At 35.6% G+C, this 20735-nt stretch overlaps 1 protein-coding gene across 2 annotated transcripts in view; it reads left to right on the top strand.

The window, feature by feature from the left end:
- LOC120350367 overlaps positions 1 to 20735 on the top strand; it is a 130153-nt gene that overhangs the window by 87863 nt on the left and 21555 nt on the right. For both annotated transcript variants that reach the window (XM_039423361.1, XM_039423360.1), the window contains exons 3-4: positions 12545 to 12679; positions 15660 to 15759. In XM_039423361.1, coding sequence (XP_039279295.1) covers positions 12545 to 12679; positions 15660 to 15759 — 235 coding nt within the window. The remainder of the gene's footprint in view (positions 1 to 12544; positions 12680 to 15659; positions 15760 to 20735) is intronic.

Here is a 20735-nt window from a genome sequence, read left to right as displayed (position 1 = left end):
TTTCGTTTCGGAACTAACCTTCAAATATAACTTTACTGTTCCAATCCATAGGCATATAAACATATACGGTTTTTCCCATTGACTAATTTTTTGGAAGGCATACAATTACAGATTTATTTACTTCCTTCTTTGTAAGTTAGATAATGGTCGTCTATCTACCTCAGATAAGATTGTATTGTTTCTACGGTGATAGAAACTATTCCGTTCTTGTACTAGCCTATGAACAAATTTATTCTGTATTTTGAGGACTGTACAATCATTGGTACATCACATAATAAAAAGAGAAAAAAGAAGAAGAAAGAATGAAGATTTTTGAAAAACTGGTAAAGAAACGCCTTATTAGATTTTTCGATAAGACAAAACTTATTCATGAATGTCAGTTTGGATTTCAGGAAGGTTTAAGCACCGAAATGGCATTGAACTGCTTTTTGAAGGGTATTTATACAGGTTTGAATAGTCCAGAAGGCTGCAGGGTCTCAGGCCTTTTCTTGGATATTAGAAAAGCCTTTGACACAGTCTGTCACTCTATATTGCTGGAGAAACTGCGTAGGGCTGGAATTAGAGGAAACATTCTCCAGTGGTTCCATTCTTACCTGAGTGGAAGAAAGCAATGTGTTACATTGCAAGGAGTAAAAAGTAATACTTTGACTTTGTTGAATTGTGGTGTTCCCCAAGGATCTGTACTGGGCCCGGTTCTATTTCTGGTTTATATTAATGACTTGTTCAACCATAAATTCAAGGGATGTGTTACATCATTTGCTGATGACACAGCCCTGGTTTATGTTGCTAAGGATTCTCATATTTTGTGCAATATGATGCAGAGAGATCTAAATGATCTTAGCTTGTGGTTTGAAATGAACAGGTTGGCTCTGAATTCGAACAAAACTAAGTATATGTGCTTTTCCTTGTCTACCTCGGTTGACCTCCCTACCCCGCTCAGGTATCATGATATGGATTGCTTGATGGGGCAGCGGAATTGTAATTGTGATGTTGTCTGCCGGACCAATTCTATCAAGTACCTAGGGTTAATTTTAGATGATACTCTAACTTGGAGGCTCCATATCAGGAAGCTGAAGCGGGTTCTCTTTCTGATGCTGCGGAAATTCTATCACATAAGGCATCTGTTTCCCGGTAATGTTGTCTCTAATATGTACTATGCATTTGTGCAGTCCAGACTTGGGTATGGTATTTCGTGCTGGGCATTCACTTATATATCTCATTTCTTGCCTTTGATTAGGCTACAGAAGGCAATTATCCGTGTTATTTGTGGTGAGGGTGGGCGGGTCCACTCATTCCTACTTTTTAAAGCAAGATCCATCCTGCCGTTGAGATATCTGTATGTCTTCAAGGTTCTGGCACTATTTTATAAGAAAAGTGGTAACCATGGACCTGATGTAGGCCTACCCTATTACACTAGGAATGCTGAGAGGGGGTTCATAACATTGCCTCGTTCTCATTGTACTTTGTTTCAGAAGAGCTTCGTTTTTTTGGGCCCGAAATTTTTCAACTGTCTTCCCACTGAAGTCAAAAATGTAGCTAGTATTGCTTCTTTTAAATCTAGATTAAGATTGTGGTTGATGAATCGTTCACCGGGAGAGATTGAGGATCTGTTTGGCATTTTAATCTGAACTTTATTCACTCGTTCTTCTTTTTTTTTTTTTTGATACACCATTGGAAGGTGTAAGCTATGATTTAACAAAATCAGCTCCATGTTGTATGAGTGTGTGTGTGTGTGTGTGTGTGTGTGTGTGTGTGTGTGTGTGTGTGTGTGTGTGGTTTTAATTATTTATTATATTTACTATTTGGTATCATTCATGTTCATTGTCATTATTATTTTATTCCCATTATTTTCAGTTTATAATATCTCATGTGTGTACGCTAAGCAAATTCCCTATTTTATTTTCAATTGTGAGATATGCTCCTGTTTGCAGACAAAGTTCACTCTTTAGCAAACAGTATTGTATTCTTTGACTGTACACTAAGCATTTTTGTTGAATTCAATATTTGATTATTGTTATTCTGTAATGTACTTGTCATAGAATAAAGATTTATTTATTTATTTATTTATGAAGAGAGAAAGGATGTCTGTGTAAAACCAAGAATGAATAATCAAATTAATAACAATAGAAATTTTAAAAAATTAGTACACCAATCACAAAAAGACAGATCACATGCTACCCAACCAAGTTATATGAGATCTTAAGGAATTTGGAGGGGGAGAACCAGAAGACGTCCAAGTGCTCTGAACTATGATTAAAGATTCTCTGAGCTCTATTTAGAGGAGAGTTATAATGACCTACGGTTCTAGAGCGTGCTATATGAAATGAAAACCAGAACGGCGAGCAATGGTATTGACATATATATTAATTTTTGATAGCAAATAGTAGATGAAAAATACTATTTTGGTTCAGCACTTTGCTCCCATACAACCTTGCGTCGATATAGTACTTATCAGAGACCTGGTTTGCATGGATTTGTCATTCTATCGGTTGTTTCATACGGTCTAACACCTTTCCAAATTACGGCACAATTATTGGATTCTGGATATATTCGTCATCATTTGGAGAAAAGGTTCACTCCAAAATTACTATCCCTGTCTGATCGTAGTGACAGCAGAATTTATTTGCAGCAGGTTCAAGTTGAACTGCATTATATTATTGAATTGAATTTAATTCCACCTTACCATATTAAGTTAGAAATTCAGGTCCCTTACTTCGGCTACCTTTGTAGACCGCCAACCTCTTTATTGAGCAAGTTAACTTTTTCAATCTGTTCTATCTACACACCAGCCATTCTGCTTCGATACTCTGATTTAAGTGATATCGACAATCCGATTAAACAAAGATTGATCAACATAACCTGCAAATATCTATCATTGAATCATAACCTCAAATATTACAACTGTTCAATTATTCTATTTGATCTGACCATTTTAAATATCAATTACTTTTTTTTTTTTTTTTTTTTTTTATTGTACGTCCCCCCTTCTCTACAGAGCAAATTAAGCTGCAGCATTCGCCAACACAAGGTAAGACCTACCATACAAGGAAACCATACTCAAGACCGAACAATTATATTTCTAATTTATTGTCATATAGTTCCAATTATATAATTTCGTGTCCCCCCCTTTGGAGTAAGATCATGACACATGACGCTTCAACGGAGGCCGATATCTGAGACATGGCGCCCAACTGCTTCAGCCTCTGATGAGACCCCTAGGCATGTACAGCTACACTATTAGACTACATAATTATTTCACTAGTACCCAGAAATTTTTTCAAACTTTGGATCAATCCCAACTTGTCAAACTTAGCCTGAATATTCATCATAACAATCCTAATCAAATTAGAGTGACATAGAACCCCAATTAGTAATAAGCCGTGCCCTGCATGATCAATGTGGGTAAAAGATTTGTCAACTAGTGATGAATTTTCAGGGGAGAGAAAGAACGAACTTGAGATTGAACAGATCAATTTTGTATGTGGACTGAACCACACGAAAATTATAAAACAAGAAGGTTTCGTATCCTACCTCACAAGAAACTGTTATATGTTTAGTATTGTATGTCTTATTTTTATTGTTAATTTTTTACTGTTTGTCTGTTTTACCTCGAACAATTGAAGATCAACGTGCACTGAATTATCCTCTAGTCATCTCGTGGCACTAATCACTGTGATAAATATTTGTTGTTCACTTATCTCATCACTTATATAATTTCAAGCAAATCAGCATCGATTCGCTTGTCTGCGCACACACTACTGAACTGTCGCTCGAACTTCCACACTGTCACCCAAGAATCTACCACTTCACCATGGAAGACTCCAACCCCAATTCGGATGTCTCGTACCCAGTAGCACTACCCTCAGGACCCAGCGCGCAGGCGGATATGGCAATAGTTGACGACGCTCCATCCAGCACTCCCACTCCAGTGGACGACGAGGCAGAGACCCCAAGGAGTCGCGAGCCTGGCAGCATACCCTCCATGGGTTTCAACACCAATAACCTGGGCCAGCATTCGTCCACCCAGCTCGAGCTCCAGGATGTACCAACCACCTCACCTCCACACGTTGCTCCTTCGATACCTGCAAATAAAGAAAAAGCATTATTTGAGGATACTCGCGGACCTCTATCAATAGCACTGGCAAATAGCACCCTTGCTACAAACGAACAGTTGATAATTGAGATCGACGAACGGTGGAGGAAGGACCAAAAAATACGCCAGGAAGAGAGAGACCAGGACTGAGCAGAACAGAGGGAGAAAGAGCGCAAGCAGCAGGAAGAGAGAGACAGAGACAGAGAAGAACGGAGAGAAGAGTTCCGGCAATTATTAGCTTGCATGGAGAGCAAAACTACAGCCATCCTAGGACAGGTCGACCAGAAGATCTCTGAACAAGCTCAGGAAATTAAAACTAAAATCACCGACGATCTCAACACTCGGATGGATGAGATGTCCCTAAGTATGGAGAGCAAACTTACTGAATTGAACACAAACTTGCGGGTTGACATAACCAACAAAACCCAAAAGCTAGAAAAGCGGATGATGGAGAAAATAGTTGACCAAATAAAGGTGACCGAGGAACAGACCCGAGCACATTTACAAGTTGAACTGAAAAACCATCACACTAAATGCCAAAGTGGACGTCAGCACCTAGAACAAGAACTTAAAACTGCTATTCGAGCCGTGAGCACCTCCGTGGATCTTGTTAGTCTTAAAATTGAACAAAATGCAGAGAACCAGTTAACCCTAGAGAGCTGGATAGACCACCTATCAGATCAACAGAAAAATCCAAGCGACAAGGTTAATTCCATGCAGGATGGCATTCAAGAACAAAAAACCCAGTTGGAAAGGAAAATAGCTGCCACAGATTCTAAAATCATGCATCTGGAATCCCGAATGACTTTGGCACCGAACTTGAATGGTAGTTGCATACCTGCCGACAATACTAGCATATTATCCCTCGTCAACAATCTGTAAAAATTTGACAATATGCCACAGTCCATACAGCCGAAACCTTTCATAAACCAGCTTAAATCCATACACCAACTAGTACCTACCCCCTGGCCAATATGGCGTCTAAAACTAACTGCTCTTCTGACAGGTGAACCACTATTATTCTTCCACAACTGTGCTCAGGAGATAAATACATTTGAAGAATTCGAGAAAATTTTCCTTGAGAAATATTGGAGTGCAGGGAGACAACAAGGTTTGTTGGCAGAAATTGTCTCTAGTCAGTATGACATACATGTGGATAATTCCTACACCACCTTCATCACCCGGCTCAGGTATTTGAATACACAGCTTGATAACTTGGTACCCGAACCTGTGTTGGTAAGATTAATCATAGATAAAATGCCGAGATACATACGACTTGCATTGGCCACCCACCAAGTTACCAGCTTCAAAGAGTTGGAAAATCATCTACATTGTCTACAGACCATGGATGACAAACCCCAAGTTCGAAATAGACAGAACGACTTCCGACAGAATGACCACGCTCCCAATCAACATCCGCTTGCTACCGTCTCACCGAACTACGCACCCCATCGCAAACCCGACAACAGAGAAGAGCACCAGGTCACTTCATCTAGCTATGGACATCGTAACCCAAATCGACCACAACACACATATAACAACAACCAAAGAAACTTCAACTCTACCTATAATAAACCATCCCATTACGACGGACGAGACCAAATTCAATGGCACTCAAATAATAACAACCCAAACCCACAACATCGAAGGGAGAACATAATAAACGCTGATAGGGCACAGCAGAAACCACAGTTTAAAGAAGCTTCTGGAAGCCAAGTTAGCAAAGCCGGACCTAGCAACCAGAGTAATTCGCCGAACTCCTGACTAGCCGACCGTGCCTGTCTTCAAGCACTGTTAACACATGTGAATTCCATACCGGCCAATATGTCAACAGCGCGAAACCAGGACAGGCGACACCTGTGCTACCAGCATCGTCACCCGAAGCACGTGAGGTATAAACCCCGTCAATTGGCTAACAACGACCAATCCCCTCAAACCTATCTACCCCTCGAGATTGTCAGTACCAGATTAGAAGAAGAGGTTAACTGTTGTATCAATTTCCGAGACGACATTCCAGAAGCACTGATAGAAGAAACTGACAACCTACCGCAAAAAATAAATACCTGTTACTAAACCTACATTACAATCCAGCTAGCATCATTAAACCTCTGCGCATTGATCGACACTGGTCCTCAATGTAGCTTGATACAGAACGACTTATATAATCAAGTAAAAAGTACAACTGAAATCGCTACGCTACCTCTCTCGTCAACTTACCTATCAGGTATCAATCCAGGACGTCGCCTTAGAGTAACAACCCAGTGTCTCCTCGAAATCCAGGACAAGCAGCAGCAGCAGTTACCGCACACAATCCCAGATCCACCTGTAAGCAGAACGCCCCCAAGTATTGAGAATGATAGTTCACATTACCACAAAACAAAAGCAACAAACTCCAAACACATACAACTTCCTTCAGAAATTAAATACATGCCTACCAAGTCAACAGTATCAACCTCCAAACACCAATCAAGGAGAACGATGTTTGGAAAAAGGCAGAGACACACCAGGCCTAAACAGCGACCAGCCGCCGAGAAGGAGTTTAGGACGTGGGACCAGCCGTACAACTTCGGGAGGAATAGGAGGAGGAATCAGCATCGGAAGGCCAGGAGGCGGAAGAAGAGAGGGAAGAAACACACGTGCCGACGCCCCCATGCCCGTTTCAAACTGCACCGCCAGAAGGACGCACGGACAACGGACGAGAACCACTGTGAAGCAGCCCACCAGATGGACCACAAACACCGGCTCCAGGATGAGGGACAGAAAGCAACTGATGGCATGCATAGGAGGCACATTAGATTTAAGCAAGCCGCTTATCTATGTGACCACCAAAATTGGAAGGATAATTGGAATAGACTTGAAAATAAAAGAAATACAATCATGAATTATTGCTATTGGAAGGAAAATAATATGGACTATCGGATGGAATTATTGGATATGGAAATGTGTTGAATGAAATCGAAAAGATTAATGAGTTGTATGTGGGGAATGAAGGTACCTGATCATTGTTCCTTAAGAAATTGTATTCTGAAAGGGAGAGGAAACGTTTTGATGTACTGTATTATGTTTATTATCAGCGTGGCTGCGGTGTTAATGAAAGGTTGTGATATTGATATGATGATGTTATTGTTAAAGATTGTGATGCTGTTATTGAGAAAATTTATCGATAAGGTGAAGATAGGTAATTTGATATTTTTTATTATTATTGTAAGCATGATGGGAAGATATAAATGGAAAGCTGGTATAGGTTGGTGTAGTAAACATGATTGGAAAGCAATGAGGGAATGTGATTGGAAAAAATCGATGAATGGTGGTAATAAAACAAACAAATTATATAATTACAGGAATAGAGTAAAAGGAACAAGGCAGATAAATATTTTGAACCGATACCTGAAGTACAGGGGCTTCAAATTTATAAAAATGAATCATCAAATAGGAACGGGCTTACCCAAATAATACCGAATGAGGGACAGCAGAATGGGAAATTAATTCAACTCCATTAAATAACAGCGAAGCTTCATATGTCAACAATATTATACACACTGGATTTCATCTTAGCGGTTGAGATTGTCTCCAATAGCAACAACAACATAGTAAACATAACCTGAACATGTCTCATTTCATCTCTTATTGGAGTATTTAAGAAGCCAGCATCTATATGGAATTTATCTATCCCTACAATACTACATAGAAGATCTTCAATCAAGACAACTTTGAAGAATATTCAGCATTACTGAAGAATTTTATACCACACAATCAACAACAAAGATCCAGTTCGCAGTATCAGCCTAGCTAACCTAAGAAGAAAGTATGGCAATTATGGATGTCAACAAGCGCCACGAAAGGATAAACAAACATTAGTAGTTAGCGAGATAAGCAGGCATCAGTCTAACAAATGATGATAAAGAAAGTAAACAATTTTTTATATCTGTAATACTCACTGTGTAAATATTATGATAGTTTGTCCACAACGAAGCAAAGTCGCATTCCCACTCAAACCCAAACAAACTTCCATGGGCATCTTGTTACAGACCTGGAAAAGGAAATTATTATTAAAAAAAAAGGCCGGATAAATTTGTCCAACTAAAAAATCTGTGCACAAATTGTGTACATATTATTAAATGTGTTATTAAGGATATTAAGTTATACATTTAGCCGGAAAATACAGGAAATTGCTTCGAGATTATAAAAATCGACAATCAGCTGTGAGCGAAAGAACGCATCAAGCAAAAGTGCCAACTCCACTGATATAGAAAAATTGTAAAATTGTTCGAGGTACTATTGTAATTATAAACATCTAGTATGTAGAAAACCAATGAAAAAAGACCAAAAATAATTTTATGTTTATTGTAATATATCTATTCTATGTTGTTGCATGAAAAAAAAACTAGATATCGATCCATAACCTCAACGACATGAAGTAATAGGTCAAAAATTATGAAAAGAATTGATTCATCTAGTCTGTACCAAATGTAAGCATATAATACTCACTGATTAATGTAAAGTTAGCCAACATTTAAATGTTATAAACGTTCTATGTCTATTTTGTGTAAGGGTCATCCAGGACAGGCGGTATCTAATGAAAACATCAACTCAGTACACATGATTGCTCGAAAGAAGAGTAGCCGGAAGTTAGCTACCCGATGTCGACTAACTGTTGTAGTCGCATCTATATTTTAAACGTTGTATTGCATGGCGAAATGCCAAAAATCTATACTTTGAGGTAAATGTATCACTGTATCATTTACACCATTTACACTCACCTTTGTAAAGAGATCAACCTGAAAAAATCAGCTTTACTCTATATAATTTATAGGAGACTTGAGGGACAGACCTCACTCCTAAAGGTTACTACCAATGGCTTGCGTGCCATTAAGGGGTACCTTATCACCTTAAGTTGCACCGGATGAGTCTGCGCACCATCTAGGGCACTTTGAACCCATTTGTGTTCGATGAACCAAAAATTTGCTCAGTTAATTGAGACCAGCTACATAAGATAGCAAATACCGAGTCAATCTTTTGGTACTTGAGTAAATCGAGCCTGCACGCTCATAGATCCTGTTCCTGTATCATAAACCCACAGACTCGATTTAGAGGGACTTTTTTGTGATGTACCAATGATTGTACAGTCCTCAAAATACAGAATAAATTTGTTCATAGGCTAGTACAAGAACGGAATAGTTTCTATCACCATAGAAACAATACAATCTTATCTGAGGTAGATAGACGACCATTATCTAACTTACAAAGAAGGAAATAAATGAATCTGTAATTGTATGCCTTCCAAAAAATTAGCTCATGGAAAAAACCGTATATGTTTATATGCCTATGGATTGGAACAGTAAAGTTATATTTGAAGGTTAGTTTCGAAACGAAAACATAACCCCAAAACAAACCAAGGCTAGCTCATTAACAAGTAGCAAATGAGAAGGCAGTTCAACTAAAGATCGATCATAGAAATCATATATTATTAAATTTTTTCATTTCTATACTTTCGTTTCTAGGCCAAATAAGCCCGAATATTTATTTATTTGAACTACAAAAAAATATACTTGTTAAAAATATATGAACAAATTAGCTTAGCCATATATAACGTTTGAGGGTCGATATTCTAGCATATAAAAAACAATATAAACAAAAAAATAGGAAGAAATATTTATTTATTATGATGTTCGTTATTGTTATAAACATATATATTCTTATATTATGTCTACTTTATGTTATACAAGCATGTCTATGTTCTATAATCATTAGCTGTTCATTGAAGCCAATTTGAAAGCATATCATCATAGACGAATTCTATTATTTATGTTGGGTATTATTATAATTATAAAAAACTATATGATAATTTGGAACAACTTCAAATCAGGAATTTCGCCCTATTTTAAAAGCTTTAAAGTTGGACACAGTGACACCACCCATTCGGCGTATTGGTTACGTCACAGAATCGGACCAATCCCGAATTAATATGTAAATTTGGCAAGATAAAATTTGGAGGAGAAATTGAAGTGAAAATTAGAAGAGGAAGACTCGAGGCCATTTTGCAAGGATCATCGGTAGGATGCAGACCTAGTCCACGTACCTAATTGTTCAAAAGCTTCAATTTCTGTTTAATGTAACTCAATCTTCGTTTTTCTGTTTTTTAAAAGTTGTTACAAAGTTCCTATAATAATTGTGATATTAAGATTTTAAATTTCATTTGAATAAACCCCGAAATTATATCAGTGAAGTCTGTTCAACATTTTTCGCCACGTGGAAGGACCCAGCCGGAACGATATATTCTACGGCCGAATATATTTTGAAAAACCAAAAAACGGAAACAAAAGTCTACGTAAGTTGTTCGAATATATAAAAGGGGATCCCCATAAATCTGCGAAAATTTTACAGTGCATAAATTCGTCCATTTAAGAAAAGTCATGACTATAGTTTTAAGGGTACAAAATTCATCATAATTAAATTTTATAGTATTAAATAAATTTAACTGTCCACGCTGTACTTAGCCAAAAGGTCTATTTTCCTTAGGCGGAACCACACCCTGAGAGTAATTTTAAATATTAATTTGTTCTATTCTCTGAATCACCATTTAATATCAACTTGTTTTTCTTGTTTAACTAGTTCAGTTTATGACCCTTTCCCAAGTGCTATTATCCATTTTATTTTGTTTAATTTAAAAGTACCGAACTTTTTAAATAATATTTATAATTTCAAGATTCAAATCTGTTGTCAACCAATCTTTATTCTGAATCTAGTTGAAAGCTATTATCTACATAATCTGTTCATCAATTTATTCAATATTTGTTGTAAAAATACATCCTCCAGAATATATCCATTTTACCGTTCTATTAAACTGGGTTTACTTCATTATACCTCCAAATTTGTTCTTTCTCGACTGACACACATTGATCATTCAGGACACATCCTGTTTTGCAATAGTCAGACAGTAGCGAGTATAATATCTATCATTAGATTATTACTTCTTCGGGTGGTAAATGGTGGTCGATTTTCTTATCAAGTAACAAATTCTGTCATTGAGGGTATCCCGCAGAATCAAATAATAAATCGACTTCCACTAGCCTACCCCACCGAGGTGAAGTGAATCCTACATTATTAGCCGACCAACATCGCAAAGAGAGGTAGTAGATTGTTTAAACAGCATTAGAATTAAACTCGGTACTCGAAATATTTACTATTTTGGTTCAGCACTTTGCTCCCATACAACCTTACGTCGATATAGTACTTATCAGAGACCTGGTTGCAATGGATTTGCCATTCTATCGGTTGTTTCATACGGTCTAACACCTTTCCAAATTACGGCACAATTATTGGATTCTGGATATATTCGTCATCATTTGGAGAAAACGTTCACTCCAAAATTACTATCCCTGTCTGATCGTAGTGACAGCAGAATTTATTTTCAGCAGGTTCAAGTTGAACTGCATTTTATTATTAAATTGAATTTAATTCCACCTTACCATATCAAGTTAGAAATTCAGGTCCCTTACTTCGGCTACCTTTGTAGACCGCCAACCTCTTTATTGAGCAAGTTAACTTTTTCAATCTGTTCTATCTACACACCAGCCATTCTGCTTCGATACTCTGATTTAAGTGATATCGACAATCCGATTAAACAAAGATTGATCAACCTAACCTGCAAATATCTATCATTGAATCATAACCTCAAATATTACAACTGTTCAATTATTCTATTTGATCTGACCATTTTAAATATCAATTACTTTTTTTTTTTTTTTTTTTTTTTTATTGTACGTCCCTTCTCTACGGAGCAAATTAAGCTGCAGCATTCGCCAACACAAGGTAAGACCTACCATACAAGGAAACCGTACTCAAGACCGAACAATTATAATTCTAATTTGTCATATAGTTCCAATTATATAATTTCGTGTCCCCCCTTTGGAGTAAGATCATGACACATGATGCTTCAACGGAGGCCGATATCTGACAATTATTACTTGATTCTATTTTGTTTAATAATTATTCTTATAATCAATTATTATTGTTTACGATTACTTCAATGATTATTTGTATTCTTTCATATTAATTGTATATTTCTTCTTTTTTTATCTTCTTGTATTCCAAATTGTATAATGTGTTGGAAATATTGTATTGTGTGAAGGAGGCAAAATGGGTTTATCCTGTTGTCTCCATTAATAAAACTATTATTATTATTATATTATTATTATTATTATTATTATTATTATTATTATATTATTATTATTATTGTTGTTGTTATTCCCTGAAATATTATCCTACTAAAATTGCTACAGGTGGCTCCAAGCTTCCAGAATTACCACATGAGTTTTTAAAGCAAATAAATGTAATTTTGAAGAACCAAAGAGGTGAAATAGCGTAATAAATTCATGCTATATTTTCTGTATGATAAGACTTTTCAGAGGAACTATTCAGTGAAACTCATTTGAGAAACTTTGTTCACAGTTTGGGAAGTTTTCAAAGTGAATAGTGAGCCAGCAAATATTAATCAAGAAGTACTCACCAATGATGATTTGACCAAATGCAGAGACGGCCAACATGATTTATTCAATACAAAATTCCCAACTCAAGACGAAAAAAGTAGGTTCAATACATGAATTTCATTTGGTTTTCAATTGTTCTTCATACCAGATTTTTTGGAATTCTTATTCGAGTTTATATAGATTGATCATTGAATAATAAATAAATAAATGATAAATGTCTATTTCACAGAAAAAAACTAAAACTACTACATCAATTACAGAAAATATCAGATAGTTTACAATTATATACAATAAAAATTTATTATAATGTGTCCTCTACATGTTTAGTGTTTTCTGGAAATTAACCTACTCCACTATAGCGTACCATGTTCTAGAGAAGGTTTAGTTTTGTTTAGAGGATTAGTAATTAGTTAGTGTTTAGTAAGTCATTATGTGGTTAGTTGAGAATATGAGTTGTTGTTCGAAATATTTTTTTAAAAGAAGAAGAAGAAGAAGAAGAAGAAGAAGAAGAAGAAGAAGAAGAAGAAGAAGAAGAAGAAGAAGAAGAAGAAGAAGAAGAAGAAGAAGAAGAAGAAGAAGAAGAAGAAGAAGAAGAAGAAGAAGAAGAAGAAGAATATAAAATAGGTGAACATGTTTTTTGTAATGACAAATCCTCCTTACATATTGAAAAAAGTCATCCTGGACATGAAGAATGAATGAGCTAAGTTTCAATTTTTGCTATTGCTTTAACATAGGGATCAGTGAGCTGAAAATTTTCACATTTCAACTTATGATTTGATGATCAGCTGTTTTTAAACAAAAATAATATTTTTCATTCTTTATTCGGAGAGAGAGATGGGAGGATAGGATAAAGAGGAAGAGAGAAATAGAGAGTGAGAGGAAAGGGAGAGAAAAGAAGAAGTGGAAGATGAAAAAAAAGGAATAGCAGAAGAAAAAGAAGAAGAAGAATAAAGAGAAAAAGAAAAAGAAAAACGAGAAGAGGAAGAAGAAGAAGAAGAGAAAAAAAAGAGTTCAATGAAGTCGCAATGTTGAGATCATTCAAACGGTTTAAGATATCGATGTGCGGATTTCGCCATTAATTTTCCTTTGAAATTCTGTATCGAAATCATGTATCCTAATCGTAATCATGAAGTAGATTAATCCTAATCGTAGAAGTTTTGAAGCGACAGAAAGTTTTTTTTCCAATTGGAATAGGATTCACATGGGACCTACTACTGTAATATCATACTTGTAAAATATATATTTAGCTGTTTTCATAATAATTCTCAACAACTCTGTACAATTACAAGTCGTGGAACTCAAAGATCAATACAACAGTTCATGAGCGAGTTCTTCAACCCAGGCGGTCTCTAGTAATAGTAACATGTACAGTAGCTTCTAATCGGTACAATCACAACACAATGAAGGAGTGAAGGATTTGAAGCAAGAGTTCTCGTCCCGTAGCTTTGTCTTCCGGCGAAAAGCCACCACAATTTCAATACTATTCATTCAAAAACATCGACCATTCTCAGTACTTTCTTATATTGCTAAGAAAAATATAATCCTATACAACTAATAATATGTATTTTTTGTGTCGTTTGAACTTATACATTTTTCGTAATGTAGTAATGAGTAGAGATTCAATTGAATTTATTTTAAAAGACAGAATCTTTAGACTAGGTGTTTTTGCTGGAATTCTGCAGAGTGTTGAGCGGGTCATTTACTATCCAAGTGGTCCAACAATGTTGAACTGCTAGTAAGACCACTAGTTGGATATTCCATCACTCACGCTCTGAGTAGTTGTCCACGAGTTAGTCCAACATCCCCACTCACGTTTCAACTCGACTCAGATCTCTAGGCAGCTGACCTTGGAATGTCGAGTGTTGAGCCTCAAGTCCGGCTAAACTTCCAACATCAACAACCCCATTCACGGTTTAATCCATCATTGAACGTCACGTTGGACAAAAATCTGATAGTAAATGACTCAAATAAACATAAGCCCGGATTTATCTACATGCTAATCAGGCGCTCTCTCGTTCAAATTGTGGTACAACTTCCTATGTTGGATTCGACGTCGGACTGAGATTGGGGTTGTTCATGTTGGTTCGGGAGTTGGATGTCCAGCCGGATGATCTGGATGAACTGGAGACTTAACACATCCAACATCTCAAGTTCAGCCACGTTGTCAGAGTCATGTTAGAATGTTAGTGGGCATGTTGGACTAACTCGTGGACAACCAGACGGAGCATTAGTGGTGAAAGATCCAACTAGTGGTCTTACTACCGGTCCAACATTGTTGGGTAAGAAATCAAATAGTGAATGGCCCACTAGGAGTTCCAGTGGGAGAAGGGTAAAAGGGAGGAAGCTTTGAAGGGAGCATCCTGCATAGCTCAATTTTTTTCAAAGGTTGTAGCTCGGGAGAGTTGTGGTTCCAAGAAAAGCATGAGATCTGACTTTGCACTCAGGACATCTCGAAATTGCATCCATAACGCATAGCACAATACTATGTCTAGTGGCCAAATATGGATATTGATATAAGATATTGAGGTTTTTGTGAAGAGATGTACTTATGCCATACCAAGAAAATTGTGGCAACGTACAAAATATCATAGAAGAGAGTATTCCTGGAATGCAAAGTTTGGGAAAGGGTAAACTTTTACTTGGATGGCCCAATGGATGTATGTGGCTTCTTGGTATTGATGCACCGTCTAAATGGGTAGAGGTAGACAACACCTTCTGAAGCTATTATTTCACGATGGAGATCCTGGTTTAGGAGATAAGGATCCCAACAGAGTGGATGATGGAGGATCACAATTTGTATCCAAAGAGTTTGAGTATTCCTTCCATAGAAACTTGATACACTATATAAAAATAACCTCTCGTAATCAAAGAAGAGGCAGACTTTATTACACCACAAATCGAACCTTGCGTATAGCTTATGCCACCTCAAGGACACGTAGGAAAAGCTACAGGATGAATATTATACATGCTAGTAAGAATAATATAGATATTATTATAATCATTTAGATTAGCCTCTACAGTTTGCTCATTAGCATATTGACTTACATACTAACTTTACACAATGAACTCATTCACAGAAACTGTACTGAAGATTTTGGGAGAAATAATAAACGGGAATGTTGCGTCGCCGGGACAACTAACTCTTTCAGAGTTCAGAAAATGTCAATTGAGGACAAAGTAAGTTTCTGAGTTGCATTTCATGTCTATTGAGTACTTTATAAACAAAGATCTGAGCTAGCTGGTGACAGGACAATAACGCTGGAGACATACGAGGTCTGCTATCTCTTCATAGTGAATCATTTAATAGATTCAACAGTTGCCAACAGTTTGCAATTGGATAATCACATTTTCTTGAATTTCGAGCTTATTTTCAATTTTAGGTGGAAATGTTACAAGTCATTAACTGTGAAGATTTTCATGCTCAATCTTTTCCACTCAAAATTTTTGTTTAAAATGTATCTGAAGCCTGATAATTGGATATCTAGAATCAAACTTTGCATAGATGAGGCTGAGCTCCTAAAATTTTTACAGATATGAGACTTGTGGCAGTTGATGGAGCTTATCAATGACTATTTTAGGTATAAATTTAATCGGAATCGTTGGAGCCGCTTCGAGAAAATCGCAAAAAAACCTGTTTTTGACAACATTATCTCCATTTCAGCCTCCATCTTGAATTGCATCTGATCGAAATAGTTTGTGTAGTATCCTTATATTGTAAGGACCTTAAGTTCCAAATTTCAAGACATTCCATTGATTGGGAGATGAGATATCGTGTACACAGAACGCACATACACACACACACACACACACACACACACACACACACACACACACACACACACACACACACACACACATAAACTACCTGCAAAAAACAGAAGTATGCAATGAACCTCAGAGGCGGATCATATCAGCAGCTCATCATCATGAAAGAAATCAGCTTAAAAAAATTCAATATTTGAGAGAGTCAAAAAAATAATAATATATGCCTCAAAACAAATATGAAAATCAAGACGAAACAATTATTGTCACAAAGTATAGAATCACAAACGATTGCTATTGAATTAAATTTAGAGTTCATGAACTTTGGTGCTACCCCATTAAAATATTTCACTTGATGTTTAGAAAGATTTCCAAGTTATCAATTTGCGAAGAGAATATGTAGTTGAAGAAAATGTATAAATTTGATGATGCAGCTTACCGAGATTTAGAAGAAATATATAGGTACTTTATTGTGCTGTGTCTTCATGATGTTTAGTTTACTTGAATTCCATGGTCCAGTAGCTAGATTCGTTGTACAAGCAGGTTGTGTTTTGAGATCTTCAATTTAATCATATTTAACATAAATAAAAAAGCTGTATGGACAAATAACAATCTGATAAGTCTACATACAAAATCATTACTTGTTAAAACAAGATAGCTTTGTCGAGATTTGTAAAATCAGTAACAAATAAAGAAAAGATACATATTAAATTGAGTACATATTCTCCATACACCAATAACATGTTCAAGTACTCAATCAAGATAAACTCCATGACAATGAACTCGAACACTTCTCTTCTAGACAAAGTAAAATACACATACAGTAAGATACATAGCATGCCAATTCACTGGAAATCTCACTGAAAATAGGCTAAAACATACACTTATCGTTATTTTATTCAGGATTTATGGTACAGGAAATAATGCAAGTTATTGAAAAAGTCATATCATTGTAGAATGTTGAAATGTAGATTAAAACTTGTGAATATTGTCAGCAATAAATCAGGTGATTTCACCCTTTTAGGATCACCACTTGATGCATTCTGTTTTTGAATTCCCTCATTTTAAAGGTGTTCATTCCAGATATTAGCAGTTTTGAACACGTCATCATGGAACTTATCTTTTCGAATTCATACTTATTCGAAAGTGTATGAAATGGAGAAGCTTTTGAAATATTGAAACCACTATAATTACCCGGAAAAAAATAAAGAAAAATCTGTTTGAAATTTGAATTTGAATTTGAAGAATAGCATTTTTTCAAGTTTAAGCCCTGATTAAAAACTACAAAATATCTAACAACAGATAAAATTATATTAATCTTGTTTGAAATGTTTTTCTCTTTCCAACAATACCCTTAAAATTGAAATTCGACGATTTGTTTTTGAGTTATTGAGTATTTAATGACCAGAAGTGGGCATATTCTGAACATATAGAAAAATTTATATATCTCGAAAACTAAGGTCGATGGGAAAAACGTTTGCTGAACATTTTTTGTCAGAAATATTGAGTAGAATCTATGGTCAACGGCTGTTACAACCTTGGTGGGACATTCTGTATACAAGGTTGTATCAGCCGTTGACCATAGACCATTGTATACAGAATGTCCCACCAAGGTTGTAACAGCCGTTGACCATAGATTCTATTGGACATTTCTGACAAAAAATGTTCAGTAAACATTATTTCTATCGACCTTAGTTTTCGAGATAAATCACTTTTTTTACATTTCCAGAATATGACTACTTCTGGTTATTAAATACTCAATAACTCGAAAAATACTGGTCGAATTCCAATTTCAAGGGTATTGTTGGAAAGAGAAAAACATTTCAAACAAGATTGATGTAATTTTATTTGTAGTTTTTTTATCAGAGCTTAAACTTGAAAAAAGTTTCTTCAAATTCTAAGTGAAATTTCAAACAGTTATATCTCGGCTTCTCTCCGGGTGGTTTCAATATTTTGAAAACCTCTCCATCTCATAAGTTTTCAAATGAGTTCAAATCACCGATATTGTCGGTTCACATAATTTATTTGAAACAATTAGGTTCAATTTGAATGAAGGTGATTAATTATCAAAACATTATGAAAATCAATTGGGTTTTTCCATTATATTGGCGCTCGTTCACAGCAGCAGACAGCCGGACAAAATATCAAGTGGCATGCCTATATGACCAGACATGATATTTGGAAACAGACGGATGTCTGTGTGCGTTGTATCATTCGCACACCTGGAGAGTGATTTTTTCTCCATATGTCTGCTGCTATGTGCATAAAGAGAACTAGGAGAGCAGAAAGGCTCTTTGACAAATTCTTCATCCATAGTAATTAGACCAATATAATTTTACAAAAAATGTCAAACTTGCAATTAGACTTGGCCTTAGTCTCACAATTAGAATGACATTCTCTATCTAAAGTTAATTGCTATGAAAAATAGGTTCATTCTATTGCAGTATGTTGATAATCGTTCTGAGAAATGTTCATAGAATGCGTGTGAATGTCTTGTATTCATGTTTTCTTTCTCCCTCAACAATTCAGCTGATGATAGTAATTCCATATGATTATATACAGAGTGATTCTTAATTATGGTAAAATAATCTCATATGTGATATTAGAGTTAAAAATAAGAAAAATATTCTATAAACATAATATTCATAAACACTTCATTAGCGAGCTATACAGAGTGGAAGATTTCGCCTGGAATTCAGTTCCTCTGGTGTAATACACCGATGCTGAATTGTTTGGGGACTAGTTTTTGAAAAACCTCTGCTGGATTCATATGGAAAAATATCTGAAAAATTTTATAATACTAGTCTGGAACCTGTAGTGTGAGTAGTTTTTGGGAAAAAAGATAAAATACGCAAAAAATCTGGTGTGGCGCACTCACACAACTTTTCTTGCCATTATGTGAATTGATCACCTGACGCTAGTGTTAACACGCCTCAAGTCTACTATTAGTATTTCTGAGCCAACTGCTGACAGGACAATAACGCTGGAGACACACGTGGTCTGCTATCTCTTCATAGTGAATGATTTAATAGAATCAACAGTTGCCAACAGTTTGCAATTGAATAATCACATTTCATCAAATTTCGAGCTTATTTTCAATTTTAGGTGGAAATGTTACAAAACATTAACTGTGAAGATTTTCATGCTCAATCTTTTCCACTCAAGTTTTTTGTTTAAAATGTATCTGAAGCCTGATAATTGGATATCTAGAATCAAACTTTGCATAGATGAGGCTGAGCTCCTAAAATTTTTACAGATATGAGACTTGTGGCAGTTGATGGAGCTTATCAATGACTATTTTAGGTATAAATTTAATCTGAATCGTTGGAGCCGTTTCGAGAAAATCGCGAGAAACCCTGTTTTTGACAACATTTTCTCCATTTCAGCCGCCATCTTGAATTGCATCTGATCGAAATAGTTTGTGTAGGTTCCTTATATTGTAAGGACCTTAAGTTCCAAATTTCAAGACATTCCATTGATTGGTAGATGAGATATCGTGTACACAGACGCAAAGATCTGAGTAGAAAAACACAGACTTCTACGTTTAATGTAGAGTGTAGAGTATTACTACTTTCTAATTTATTTATTCAAGTAAGTTACAATACATTCTGGTTTATACACGAATCTACAATAAATTACAGTACAACAGCTAATTATGCAACAAATTTCACATATTATGAAAACTTATTAATTACAATGAAGATTGAATGGAACATTAGAATATTGATAATATAGTTGTTTGTCCGAACAATAGTATTGTAATGTAACTACATAAATCAGCGGTGTTTCAACAATGAATAAATGATAATTTCAATGAGTAAATATATACCCCACTATAAATTATATGTGTTGGGGTATAAGTAATTAGTTGCTTATTGCGTGTTATAATTACTATTTACAAACTTCATTCACTGATATAGGATTAAAGTTTTTTATAATAAAATTAGTGAAAATTTATAACACAAACAAAATTATGAAATTAGTAGATAAATATTAATGTTCTATTAGGGATAATAATAAGAAAGGTTATTTTTAGAAAAATGAGAAACAGTAAAGAGAAGAATGAAGAATAAATAGTTTCAATATTTACAGTCTAACTAAATTTTCACAATTTTCCACTCCAATATCAACCAACCAGGAAAATAAACTTTTCTTCAACATGTGTCTATTGAATCCTGCCCTAATGTAACTTGGTATTGAATTGTAAATTTTTGGTCCCAAATATATGTAGTTTCTTTGCCCAAATTTGATGTAGTGTTCATCCTTGGTACTATTGAATGCGTGTTTCTCTGCCTTGTTTGATGATTATGATCTGCCAGTCTCATGTGTTCGTTGTTTCTCCTCATTCGCGTGATGATAGCCTGGATGTAGAGTTGTCTTACACTCAGTAC

Source organism: Nilaparvata lugens, chromosome 3 (genome assembly GCF_014356525.2).
Source record: "Nilaparvata lugens isolate BPH chromosome 3, ASM1435652v1, whole genome shotgun sequence".
In the NCBI taxonomy this organism is placed as follows: Eukaryota; Metazoa; Arthropoda; class Insecta; order Hemiptera; family Delphacidae; genus Nilaparvata; species Nilaparvata lugens.
This window is presented reverse-complemented; position numbering and strand designations above follow the sequence as displayed.